Genomic DNA, 14,169 nt, shown 5'->3' on the forward strand with positions numbered 1-14,169 from the left:
ACAGTCTGTTTCTAGAGCACTTTCTCCTCCCCTGGTCTCAAGTTCAACTACAGTGAGTAAAGAGTCATCTGTTGATCCAGTCTTCTCCCCCTCCATTTCTCCTCCGATGTGTTCACTGCTTTATTTTAAATATACTAATGTAACTCATATTCCTTCACCCCAAATCACAATCACCCCATGTTATGCCTTTCTGCTCTTTAGCACCCATTGGAATTGAAACTTCTCTACTTATCAGTTATCTCCATCCTGAAGTGTTCTTCCATTCCTTCAATGAGATGAGCGACCTCCTTTGCACCTCACACCCTCCATGTGCTTAATTAGCTCTTCTGCTCTCCCAGTGCAAGGTCACCCTTGGCATCTACCAGACCTGGACTGCACCCCACATGTACTTCCCCTGCTCCTGCTTCCACTCTGTGTGGATGTCTCAGGCACAGATCCTATAGCTAGCTAGGCTGACTTCTTCCCCCATGTGGTTTTCTCAGCCCCTCTCTTTGGCTCCACCACCTACCTCTGCAGCCCTGTTCTGGAGACAGATACAGCTTAAGTCTGACATACCTTGAAGAACCAAAATTGAACAGATGCACAGATTGTGGTGGTAGCAAGTACCACATTATTTGCATTCATGTTTCCAGAATTCTGATTAGTAGATTACTGATTGCCTGAAAGATTTACAAGATAGCTCATGAAATAACCACAAAGAAGCTTTTCATTTGCACACAGACAAAGGCAATGAAACTATCTTATTTTTATTAACCCCATTTTGTATTTAAAATCTCTTGCACTGCAATAACTGTTTTGTGCTGTAAACGCACACGGAATCACAGGAAAATTTTTCATCTTCCTCCTCCAATAAATAAGCAATAGTTCTCACACTCTTTTCCTCTCATATTTGTTTAGCGTGGCCATACGTCTTATACTAAACAGCAGCTCAAATTGGCATTTCTTAACTTTCAAAAACCAGTGTAGATACCAAGACTTATTTCTGGAAGACCTATACTTCTTTTGAAAGATTATCTATTCATCTGCTTATTGACTATGCCTGGCCTGCTTAGACGGAAGATCTAAGAGGATTACAGAATCTGGTGGCAAGGCTAAGGGCTTGTTAACTTAATAAGGCTGTGGATTTAAAACTGTGTTAAATTAAACAGGTTTTGAAAATGGCTTAACTCTGCTAGTGTGGATAAGATTCAAGAGTCTCCTTTCAGATCTTTATCTAGCTCATGAAAAAGACGACCACGTGAGATAGCAGTGCACTGACATACACAAACAAGTGAAAGTCCTTGAGAAGTTTTCTTCCAGCAGTCTCCAACCTTCAAAATAAAAGCTTCACCTTTTCTCCAAGGTGCATTACTGCAACACACACCAATTCCACCTTTACTCTGTTTAAAATAAATTTCTAGAATAGCTATGCTTTCTGTGTGCCATGTAAGTCATCTGACCATCTTCTAACATGTAAATCAGTCAGAACCATCTGCATTTTACAATATTTTTTAATATAAATGAAATATGAACTATATAACCTAAAGTAATAGAGCATGATAATGAAGAATAATTTCAAAGACCTTTTTCAAATTATTTGGCATTGATCCTCTTACATCTCTGTGCAAGCAAGACTATGTTCCTTTATTTCAGCAGTATGAAAGACCAGTAGGACTGGGTTCTTCTGTCTGTAACCAGAGCTTTTCCAATGCTCGTCTTGGAAAATTGTGCTTCACACAAGATAAAACAGCGCTTTTGTTCTTCAAAAAGCTTTTTAATGTCCATGTATGCTTTCAAAGTTTAGGTACTGAAAAGGAATTCAGGAGAGGTAATATATACATCTTTCCTTTATTAAAAAAAAAAAAAATAAAGTTACCTCATCTTTCTGTAATGTCAGTGACATGAACAAAATTAGTCTTATTAACGAAATACACTACAGAATGATGAAAGTGTTCCACTGCTTCTGAGTGCTTCAGCTGTGAGGAAGTTCAATAAAGCATTCACTGCTGACAGACTTAATTTTTGCTGTAAACTACAAGTGCTGTGCAACACTGATGGCACTCACTCTTGAGAGGAGGAGGACATCTGTATTAATTTTTAAGCACCTTTCAAATGCTTCCCTATAATACAAAATATGACAAATAGTTTACTTCCCAGCTAGAAATTGACAAGTTACACTTCACATATTTACAGAAAGTAGGAATTGACAACCTACACTCAGCACTAAAGAAATGGGGTAAGAACAGCGAAACTCTCCCTCTAAGACTTTTCATTTCAAAAGCTAACAAATGAATACTACATCCATATGTTTATAGCAAATTTAAAACTTCTGCATGGAAGGCATAATTGATGAGTACTGTTTTAAACACAATTACTGTGTGAAAGAAACAGCTTATAAAAGCATCAAAGAGAGCCGTGTACCCATTCTGAGGACGAGACACACATTCTTCCAGGCTGTTTTTATACTTTCAAGTTTAAGCATTTACAGCGCAGATGGAAAAATAAAAATAATCAAGGGTCACCCAATACATAGAAGACAACCCAACCAATAAATTCAATTACTTCAAATTCTTAAGTGTTGATATCCCTATCCCACAAAAACCTTATGTTGGATAACAAAAATCACATGCTCAAGTGTCATGTAAGTGTTAAATGAGTGTCACAATCATAAGCTTGCAAAGCTACACAGGTAAATGATTACCACAATGGATTGCTCATATTTGCCACAATTGATTTTCACCTACCTAGCAGGCTCAGTCTACCAGACACCTTAGCAATGGTGTCTGTAAATGGAACATGAAGAGTTTTGTTGAACTGTGGTGTATCATTTTCCCTTCAACTCTACAGTCCAAACATGCATGTTACCACAGAACTCTGAATGACATTTTGAAGATATGCATATAAGCATCAGATCATGAAATCACAGAACAGTTTGGGTTGGAAAGGACCTTGAAGACCATTCAGTTCCAACATCTCAGCAGTGAGCAGGGTTGCCAGCTGTTAGATCACAAAGAACTCCAAATGCCAGACTCAGCTTATCTGAAGTGATTAACCAGTATCTCCAGAACAATGACCAGCTCATCTGTAGCCTCAAACAGACCTTAGCAGAACTAAAATGTTTTGGTTTTGATTGAGTTTTTTTGTTTTGCTGTTGTTTTGGCTTTATTTCTTGAGGCAGTGACTCATCCTGTCAGGAAATTACATGGCAATTTGTTAATATCAAAATACAACTATGTACAGCTGCTAAACAAAAGACTAGAACAGGCACTTATTTTTGTTGGCATTTTAGCACTGTATTTCATCTCCTTTAGAGATAGGTATGGAACGCTGTAGAGACCATTCTGGTTTTTTTTGTTTGTTTGTTTTTACTCTCCATGTTAGTATCAGCAAGCCAGAACACCATAGCACCATAGAGACTGACCTGTCCCTCACAGGTAGAATGTACGCATCTCATATTCATCACTGTAAACAGAAAGCCATAGAGAAGCCACAGAGATCTGTGCAAACAGGATTATGGTGTCCTTAGCTTTCCCCCTCTCGCCCAGTCTAATCCCCTCCACAGTACCATCTAACATTTCTAACTCATGGAAGAGACAACAGAATATTAATTTGCTGCTAAGGAAGTACCTTCCCGAAAACTGAAAATGATTATATGTGTATGCCCTAGAAAAGCACCTGAGTCCTGGACTCCTGACGATTTCCTGACATTTAAGAGGATAGACAAGAGGAAAAAAAAGGCTTAACTGTTTGCCTCTGTGCTGACCAAACCAGCTAGGGACCCAACTTACACACAGCACAAGCAGTACCTACAGGATGAGCACAAATGAAAGCAGTTACTCAAGCACAATGCAGCAAGGCTTTAAGCAGGAAGATGCCACCAGCCCAGTGATCAAACATGACAACTCCAGCCATACCACAGTACTGGCTGCACACAGCACAATGCCTAGGAGACTTCTGTCAAGATGTTATCTTCAATGGTCAACATTGCTGGGCCAGAACGTGATAGATTTGGAAACCAAAAATGAACAAAGGATTTTTAAGATAGTTGAACTATTATGTTAACACTTCTTGGATCGCAGTCATCAAAGCATAACTGAAGTCCACCAATAACAGAACTGCAACACAGCACTCATAAAGCAGGCACACCATTTCTAACAAGCTACTTTGAAGCTCTTCTATCAGACAGGTTTTTTCCCCTCAGTCAGATCTATAGGAAGGTAGAAATCTATAAATAACACATGCCACATCACTGTTTTTCAGTATTCTGAACATGCGCCAGAGTCAAGGTATCTATTGCTTTGTCAAGACATATCAGAAAGGCTTAAGCGATCTTCACAAGTTTGGAGGGTGAAGAATGTTGAGAATAGGCTGCTTTCTCTGAATACACTATTCTCCCACTTCAGGGCTGCTTACTTCCCAAAATTAATCCAGCTCACCTCTAAGCAGACATTCCTGTTCCAAAAGAGCAGCTCTTAAAAAGATTTCATGAGGTAATATGAAAAGAAAAGCAAAGGAATAAGCATAATACAACTGACCCAAGAGCTCACTGTTGAATTTCTGAGATGAAGCTTTTCTGCCTAAAAAAAATCCGACTGGGACTGAGACTTAACAGGATGCACACTTCCCTTTGTGCACATAGTAAGAAGGTGCATGTGTGGACAAAGCTGACCAGATGATGTTTCAGCTTCAATTACTGAGACACGTTTCTATCCACGCTAAGATATACATGTAACCAGTGATATAAAGGAGAAGGCACTCCTTTCCCAACTGAAGGAAGCTAATCAACATGGCAGCACTAACCTATGCTTTATAGTCCTCATTCAGTAGGTAATCATAAACACCACATGAGCTTCTGCAGTCCAGACACTTCAGTGTGTTTTCTTTTTTTTCCTCATTGCTTATTTCATTTTCTGTAAGTTTGACACAGGTCAGGGCAAGTTGGACAGGAAAGGGAATGTTTTCTTTTCCTTTGGAAGATGTATGCTACATAAGATCAAGAGATCATATGGTTGAATAAAGGACAACGATGGAGTCAAAGGATGAAGCTAAGAATATCATACAAAGAAGGCACTGCAATGGGAAGCCCTCTGAAACACAAACAAATAAAGATAAGAATTCCAAGTCTTATGACTACAGCTGCAGTTTCAGGAATGCAGAGAACAGCAGGCCCACATGTACATGTAAAATGAGGAAGAAGAGGAAATACAACTAAAACCTACTTCACTCAGGTAAAGGAGGGGGAAGAAGAAAGATTTCTTGCTGATTCCCATTTCAATCACCCCCTCTAGCTTTCTCCTACCTTACAGCACATCTATTAAGCCACAGAACAAGAGACACCAATCATACAAAGCTCAGCATAAAGCTGAAAGAAACACAGTAAAATAGTACTACTGTGTCTTTTATTTTAAAAATAGAACCTGGACCACCTATGTCAAGTAACTGTAAAATTGTATTCATACTGATTTCTATGGTAAAAAAAAGAAGACACTACTATTTAAACACAGTCACTACCATTAGCTATGCATTTCTTAGAGCTGTGAAGAAAAGCCTGCATGCTGCACTTCTAAAAACAAAAAACAAAATCTGCACCAGCAGAGCTGACCCACTACGTTACAGCTGCTATCACTATCCTAGCCGCTGGTGTCATGCACTGACATCACAAATAGGAGGCATTACTTTCAAAGCAGCCCTCATACAACACTACTGTAACATTAACATGCAAAAATGTAAGAGAGCAACAAAGCCAGAAGACTTAAGTGCCAAACAAACACCGTGGATTTGATTTTGAGTTTGTTTTGTTGTTTGTTTTATTTGTTATTTTTAGGTCAAGCTACTTCAAAACCTAATTAGTTATAATAAAGGAATAGCAGTTTCTCACCTATTTCATCAAGCAGATTACTGTTAGCTTGCAGAGAAAGACTGCTATGAAGATTCAAAGCATGGAATTAAATATTTCAGCACTACCGGTGTCATTCACATTAGATATTCTCTTTTCATTCCTTCCAAAATACACTCAAATCTACACACAAGCCTTGCAGTCAGATACAAATTTCCCAAGATAAAGAATGGAACACCAGCTTCCAGCTATTTTTAAGTGTCTGGCTTTTCTTCACTGAGACATTTACGTGACTATCAAACACCCAAATACAAAAGAAAATCCTTTTAACAAATCAACACTAGGCACAGGACCATCTCTGGTACAGGAAATGGATTATCAACAGCTCTTCAGTAATCTGTAAGTCAACTATTTAGTGAGTGTACTGTGGTATCTACTGACCTCAGCTGAGACTGTGGACCCATTGTAAAACACTACACATCCATCTAAAATAAAAAGTCAATCCTTGCCCTACAGAGTATACAGTTTAAATAGCAACTCAGACAAAGGACATACTATCAGTCATATCTGCAGATGGGAAACAGAGGCACAAAGGGCTGTGGATGACTTGGCGCAAGGTTACAACAGACATCTGTGGGAAAGCCAGGAACTGAGCCCGGAAGCACTGACTCCTAGCCCAGTATTTTCAGATAGGGACAATTTCTCCTATTGCTTGTTCTCTTTCTCTCTACTTAATTAGTTATCTAGCAGCCAGACAATTAATACAAGAGACGGTCTGCTATCCTTTTATATTTATAATCTCCGTTAAATTTTTATCTAGCTTAACACAGCATAAAGAAGGCTTACAAAGAAGTAATTAAAATGGTACAAGCAATTGTAGATGTAAAACCAGAATCTGTTGTTTCAGAAAGTGCGAGAGGCAAAAGAAGTACAGGCACATGTTTTAGAGAGACTTCTCAAAATATTTCTTAATCATGCCTACCGAACACAAATAAGCACCTCTCCCTGCCATCAGCACACCAAACCCCTCTGAGTTGCACCTTGCTTCTTCCTACTTTTCTAAGACAGAACATATGCAGAAACACGATTCAAACTACACAGACAACAGTAAACTACACTAAAAAAAAAAATTAAAAAAAGCAGGTTTTGTACAAATAAGGCCCTCAAAAATTAACCGCTGCCAGCTCATGACGTGCTAACCTATCAGCACGAATACCAGGCATGAAACTAACTGCATTAGCAGCTGCATGTTTCTACAACAGCGGATTTTTTTCTAAGAGGTACATTTTACGATCTGATCTATCATCACAATATGGGCCTCTTCTAAGCATTCTATTGGTAAACATCTGCTGGTCAGGTACATTTCTCAGTACTGTTTCATTCAGCTAACTCCTGTCCAGAGCAGATTTTAAACACATGTTCCATTCAACATCTGCTGTTATGCTTTGTCAAAATCCCAACTGGACCCCATGTTTATTTTCAATCCTTTGTTAAAGTTGCAGATCTATGAATAGCACATTTGCAATTCCAGTGTTTTCTTCTGACATAAACAAAGACTTGCCAAGGTATCAGTTGGCCAGTGATCACCATGCTTACAGCTGCAACACTCACTTTAGCTCCCAGTGGGTCCATGAATCCTGTGCAAAAGTCCAGCTGTGTAGGCTGCCAGCACGGCCTCTTTTTCTTCGGAGCTCTTGAGCACAAAGGAAAACTCATTGCTAATGCCACCCATCAAATCTTACAGATAAACGGGTCACGCTTCCCTAGGCCCTAATAACAGAGAAGGCAGCCCATCATGCCTGCTGCCCACCATACCTGCTGCCCAAAGCTTTGTGCCCAGTACAAACACTACCCCTGGGAAAAGACAATGTGCATCTCTCCCTTCTTCTTGGCCTTACAGCTGCTTCAGCAGTTGCCAAGCAAATCTATCAGAATGCAATGTACGCTGTTGCAGTAACAACATGGAATTTAAACTCTTACTGTTAAAACCTTACACCTTACCATTTAAGCCTGGGATACACCTGCATGAGAACGGAAGCATGAGGTTACAACTCAATGCCAGACAGAAACATATTTATTAGTAAAAGCCTGTGGAATAAAACTTCGTTTGTGGGCTTGTTTTCTCCTCAGTTTAGAAGGAAACATCTCAATCAGCTGAGATTTTAGTAGTTAAGAAAAAGTTTCAGGAATGCACAGTGCAAGAATTTATAAAAGAAATGAGAAAGCCCCATCAGCATCTTAAGTGAGCACCTCCTAAGAGCTTGTAATGTTCCTTTACCTTCTTGTTTCAAGGAAACATTATCATTTGTGGTGACTGTTCCAGTTCCTACACTGTAAGATTTCTCTATGACGTTTCTCACTGACAGTATATATAACTCAGATTACACCATCAATGTTCACTCAGCAAAAGCATCAACTCCATCAGGCCTGGCCAATTTCTGAGCTACTCATACCTCCTTCTTCTGGGAAGGAAAAATGTTTTAATCTCTCACTTATCTATTCTGCCTAAACTTGGTCCAGGCAACAGATGAAAAACAAAAGAACAAAACATTTCCAACAGTGCTAAGATTTCAGACCATCTAGGCAGTTCCATTCTAGATTCTGTGAAGAAGACAACCCTAACTTTGTTAGCTATTCAGACCATACATAAACTCACAGAAAAATGTATAACTTCTTTTTTCCCCTTGAATTTGTATTGCCCAAGACAATCTCTACCAACTTAAACCTATCCTCTGGTACAGCAACTAGAACATTCTCCAGCACCTACCAACTTATGCCCACAGTTAGGCTTAAGCCTCCAGCAATAAGCATGCCCTCATAAAACTGACATAAGGAACTTATGATAATACCTGCTTGGCACGCTTTGTGGAAGTGACAAGATGACAAGAACAGAAATTTGAAAGCAATCTTCAAATATTCACACACCCCTTTTAAGAAAGCAGATATGTTCACACAGCCCCTCACAGCAGACCACAATAGCTTGCTCCTAATGACCAGACCCAAGGAGATCTAACAGCATGCTGCAGTTCTTAAAAGCTCTGTTGAACTGTCAATCTAGCTTTCACTTAAAAAGGCACCAAATTATTCTCCACACCAAAGAGAAAGCTACAGCATGAGCTCAGCCACCTCCTGCTCTCCCAGGCAAGGTAGCAGCTCAGAACAGAAAAGCAGGGCACTCAGCTAAGGCAACTTCCATCAAGCACAGCACTGTGCTGCCTTTGTCCAACTGGCAGCCAGGGAAAGGTGCAGAAGGCTTTCTGCATCAAGACAGAAGGGAACACAAAGAGGTTAAGAACTCATAACAAGAAACTGTAGTTGTTTAGTGGTGAGAGATTATACAGGTTACAGAAAGAAACAGGGTTATTGCAGAGGGAGGAATATGAGGTGCAAGACACATTAACCCCCACCACCCCCAGCTTTATTACATTTAAGGCACAAGGAATCATTTGTTTGTTTATTGCCATGTGTCACCACATACACCCGGAGAATGCAATATAGGTAGAACTCTAAAACAAAAGGGCTGGCAGTTTCATAGCCATTGATACAGTTCAGGAAATCGCACTGCAGTACATGCTGAATTAACCTTTTCTCTGAGCTATGGCACCCCCTGAAAGGGCATTTTTGAGTTTAGTATTACTTCAGGATATAAGCAGAATGTTTATGACTTGACAGCCTTCATCCACATTCACTTCATTTAACATAACAGCAACTTTCATTTATTAGTTCACCTTCAGCAAAATTAGTTCAGGAAATCTGACTCTGCCACTCATCTAGAAGCATATTTTCCTCCCCAGCTCCCAGAGAACAACTGTATTTGAAACCATCTTTATGCTATAGTTCACAAAAGAAGTACAACATTCACTTCAGCACTGTCCATTAAACTGGACATTTTGTCTTCCAAACTTTGTTTTTATAGACACTTTAGCATAGAAACAGGAAAGATTGTGCCTTTCTCCCTGTTATCGTTCCTCAGAGTAGGTTCATTCTCAGAAGCACTGCCCTCCTCATTAAAAGAAGGCTCTGGACAAAGCAGACAGAAGATGAGAGATCATCTTTCTGCATCTCCCAAAGGAAAGAAGACACAAGAATGCCTGTGTTACTCTAAAAGAGCTTTGAAGCTCCAGAAACAAAGATGTATTCAGACATACTGTAAAACACTGACGTCTACCACTAACATACACAGAGTATCAATTAATTGCAGGAGGAATCCACATGGTCACAATTTCATTGGCACATGGTATAAAACAGCTAATGAACTGAAGCAACATTCCATACGTTATCACTTTCTACTCTGTACAACATCTGGAAATGTAAGTGTTCCACAATATCCTGTTGTGCAACGTTAGAAAAGAACATTCCATATTCCATTTTATTATTTTTCTAGTGAAGCTTTGAGAAACTCCAGTGTGCACTCCCTCACATATGCACTACATTGCTACATCACAAGTCTTCTCCAAAAAGGCATCTCTGAAAACACACATGACCATACAAAAACAAATTACACGGATATTTTTGCTTTATTTTGAGCTGAAGACCTTCTGAAAATGCAAGAAGTCATAGAAAACTCCTTAAGGTTATGGAGAAGACCAGATGATTGCTTTTTATTCAGCTGGAGCTTCTTCATAGAACTTTTTTTTAAGGCTTAGCTCATGAAACAGAAGTACATCACCTCCTCTCCCTTACCAACATATACACACAGATCAAAACTAATCAGCAGGAAGCAGCATGACGTTTATTATTGTTATATTCTACAGAAAAGAACCTAATGAGATTACCCATCAGCTAAAACAATACAGTCTAATGCAGGAACACCTGTGCTGGAAATTCTCATGCAAACATAAGGGGTGTATCGAAGATGTTTTAGAGATGCCAGTCATAATGCTTGTCTCCAGAGCTATTTATAAGCTTTTCCTCATTTGGTAAGTACACAAAAACATTCAGATGTACTTGAAGATAAAGCCTAGCCTTGCCAAACACACATTTAAACCCTCTCCTTAGAACTCCACAGGACATTTCACTAAACTTCACAAGAAGGAAAAAACATTCATTGTTCAGAAATTTCACTTCCATCACAGCAACTCGGGATAGGCCACATCCCCAAGTGGGCAACAGCATCCTTCAGAGAAGCCAATCTGCCATGCTGTCAGATATAACAGAACAAGGTCAGTAGCCTCATAAATGGTTATTTCCTGATAAGGGCTCCAGAATGGATAATCATGAGGCCACTGCAGTCTCAACTATAAGGCATAACAAAGTTCACAGGTTGCATGGACCCCATGAAGGAACCAGAGCACAGACTTAAGACAATGTTTGCCAATCACTGCACACAGATTCTTTTAATTGCTTAAAAAAAAAAAATACTTTCAAGAATAAAAGAACTGACAGGGTGAGGACTTCAAGGACAAACAAACTTACCAGACCATGGCAATCAAAGGATCTCTTCTTTTTCAAAGTAAAAGCCTAGCTGCTTAGAAGCCAAAGACAAAACTTCCATCATCTGCAACGCAAACTTAACTTCCCTCCCATTTTTAATACTCATCATACCTACTTTGCAAGAAGTTTGCAGATAACCAGAAAGGGCAAGAGCCAAAGCAAGACCTCCAGTATGAAAGTATTATCCCTCACTTGTTGATATTTACAGAGCAATAAACCATCACTGATAAGAGAACTGATGCTAGACATCTACAACAATTGTCCAAAATAATTGGTTTTGCCACTTTTACTACGTGACTGATCTTATCCTGAGACAAAGGCAAATAACATTTTGAAACTGTGAGGAAAAGGACTGAAACAAAATATACCACATTCCTTCCTACTTACCCTAACAGGAGGGCTCCGTGCTTGCACCCTTTGCTGTTGTCCAGTCTGAGAGCTCTGCAGGTCCTTAGATCCACAATTAGTGACAGAGGTGATGGGGACCCTTAAAGTATTTGTGCCCCCTGTCCCACCAGCAGTGCTAGGCTTCCGCGGACGCTGTTTGATGCCATCCAGTAGTCTAACAAGCAAAATGTTGCTTGGAAGTTCATCAACACTGCAGTCCACTAAAGTCCTGCACTCTGGGCAACGAAGCTCATTCCGAGAGCTCACGATACCCAGCAGACAGCGTTTGCAGAACGTGTGCTGGCAAGGCAAGACTTTTGCCGAGGCATCGAGGCGCTCCAAGCACACAGGGCACTCCAACAGATCCAGCAGAGCTGATTCATCCATTTTCTTTGCAGTGCTTAACCAAAAAACTGAATCTTCACAGACTGCGTGTGTTTTGAGGACTCCAGGGCTATCATGTTACATCCATTCCTCTTCTGGCTGCGCTCTGAAATTTTTTGAGGTAGAAAGGCATTAAGGAGCTTGAAAAAGAGTCAGTGGGTCCAATTTCCCTACAGATATTCCTACAATGAGCCAAACATTGCACCTCTGTACTCTAATTCAATACTGCATTCTCAATATAGCAAATAAACCTCAGAATAGCACTAAATAATAGCCACAGCTTACACTTAGGTACCCGATTAGTACAAACACTACAGCCAACAGTAACAGCCGGGGGTTTGAATTCCAGCTCTCGGAAATCGCCTGTACCTCCGGACCTTTATGAACCACTCGCGTTTTCCAGAAGACGACAGGGAAGCGTCTCTCCACCGCACACAACTCGGCACAGCAGCGGGCGGCGCGGAACCCCCCGGGCTGCTGCATCCCTTCCCCGAGGAGCGACGGCAGCGCCTCGCACGGCCCGGCCCCGAGCGCCACCGAGGGCTCCCCGCTCCATCAGGCGACCCGCAGCGGGCAGCGGCCGCACAACCACAGCACGTACGCGGCTGGAAATAGGGAGAGGGGCGGACAGAACCCCGGGCAGCCCGAGCCCCCGGCAGGAAGCGGCCGCGCGCTGCCCAGCGGGAGAGAGGCGCGGCGCCCGGGGCGGCTGCCAGCGCTGCGAAGCCGCGGCACGAACTTGCGAGTCCCCGCGAGCCGCCGGCCCGCCCCAACTCAGCGCCGTCCCCGCGCCTACCTGCGGCGGGCCGCACCTCCATGTTGGTTCGCCGCTTCTTTCCCCCAACCCTGTTCGGCGCCCCTCCCCGCCCTCCTCCCCGTTCCCCTCGAGCCGGGCCCGAACGGGGGCGGCCCCCGGGGCAGGAGCCGTCAACGCCGCCTCAGCCGCGGCGGGAAGACGCGGCGCCGAGCCGCCCTCCCTCCGGCCTCTCACCGTACGTCGCCGGCCCCGCTTTGTTCCCGCGAGGAACCGCCGCCGACCCCGCCAGTGCCTCTCCCGCCGCGGCAGCGCCGAGGCTGCCGGCCCCTCCCGCCCGCCGCGCTGGGCTGACGCGGGGGGCGGCTCCGCCCCACCCGGCACCGCCCCGCCAAGGGGGCCGCGGCGGCTCCGGCCCGGCCCAGCACGGCCCGGCGGGGCGCGGGGCCGCTTCCCCTCAGAGGCTGCGCCTCCCTGGCGGGTGGGGCCTCCCCGTTACGGCCGCCCCTTCCTCTCACCGCCCCCTCGCCAGGTGCCGGGGGTTGGAGCCGCCTTCGAGTCGGGGCGAGGTGGGGAGCGGACGGGAGAGTCACGGCGCTCGGGCCTTCTGCTGAGAGTCACGGGAGCGGCCCGGCCCCGCGGAACGTGCCCGCATGGTGGTAGAGGGCGAACGGCCAGGGAAGGGTGCGAGCTGTCCCGGAGAGGCGGTTCTCCTGACACACACCTGCACCCAAGATATATGCGTTTACTCTTTAGGTAGCCCTTGTGAAATGCTTCACTTCGCCTTTAGCACAAAGAAAGCCTAAAGTACATCGTAAAACAGCAAGAAGCAGCTGGGTGCGGCACTGTGTCCACAGCGGTGACCAGTCAAACTCTATGTTTGTCCCATTAAGCATCTCTTCTGCTGCAACTCAGAAAGGAAATTATCAGGAAGCTTCCCGGTGTGCAGCTCTGAGCTGCTGGAGTTCACCACACACACCTGTTGTCACTGCACTGAATTCTACGTGCAGATGAAGGCCTTTATTTGCAAGTTGCACAATTCATGTAATCTGTGTGAGTGGGGAGACCGCCTGTGGTGCTTCTGGGTTGTTTCCTATAGAAATCACATTCTGTGACTATTACGAGTTCTTTTTCCTAGTAGAAACAGCAAATGTTATAAATATGTACAGCTCATTAAGAAATAAGGCCTCCTCCCCCATGTGTTCTGGAGTTTGGGGAAGCTGATACAGATGGGGCTCTGGTCTGTGTCTGTGCTTTTCAGGGAGCACTGTAACGTAAATAGAAGGGTATGAACAGCTGATACTTTGGAGTATTGCCACGTCTCACTGCACTCCTCCATCATTCATGGCCACTACGCAAAGAATTATCAGTTTAAAATGCTGACTTGCTGAACTGA

The 14,169-nt window shown here is 43.0% G+C and overlaps 1 protein-coding gene across 2 annotated transcripts in view; it reads right to left on the bottom strand.

The window, feature by feature from the left end:
- SH3RF1 (SH3 domain containing ring finger 1) overlaps positions 1-13,139 on the bottom strand; it is a 66,709-nt gene extending 53,570 nt beyond the window's left edge. The window contains exons 1-2 of one of the 2 annotated variants that reach the window (XM_072336414.1): positions 13,011-13,139; positions 11,636-12,125 (exon numbers count right to left, since the gene is read on the bottom strand). In XM_072336414.1, the coding sequence (XP_072192515.1) occupies positions 11,636-12,022 (387 nt within the window). In that variant the 5' untranslated portion in view covers positions 12,023-12,125; positions 13,011-13,139. Of the gene's footprint in view, positions 1-11,635; positions 12,126-12,815; positions 12,849-13,010 lie in introns of those variants that run through there. The other variant, XM_072336415.1, reaches the window with a different exon arrangement.
- Between the last annotated feature and the right edge of the window lie 1,030 nt (positions 13,140-14,169).

This window comes from Excalfactoria chinensis, chromosome 4, assembly GCF_039878825.1.
Source record: "Excalfactoria chinensis isolate bCotChi1 chromosome 4, bCotChi1.hap2, whole genome shotgun sequence".
NCBI lineage: Eukaryota > Metazoa > Chordata > Aves > Galliformes > Phasianidae > Excalfactoria > Excalfactoria chinensis.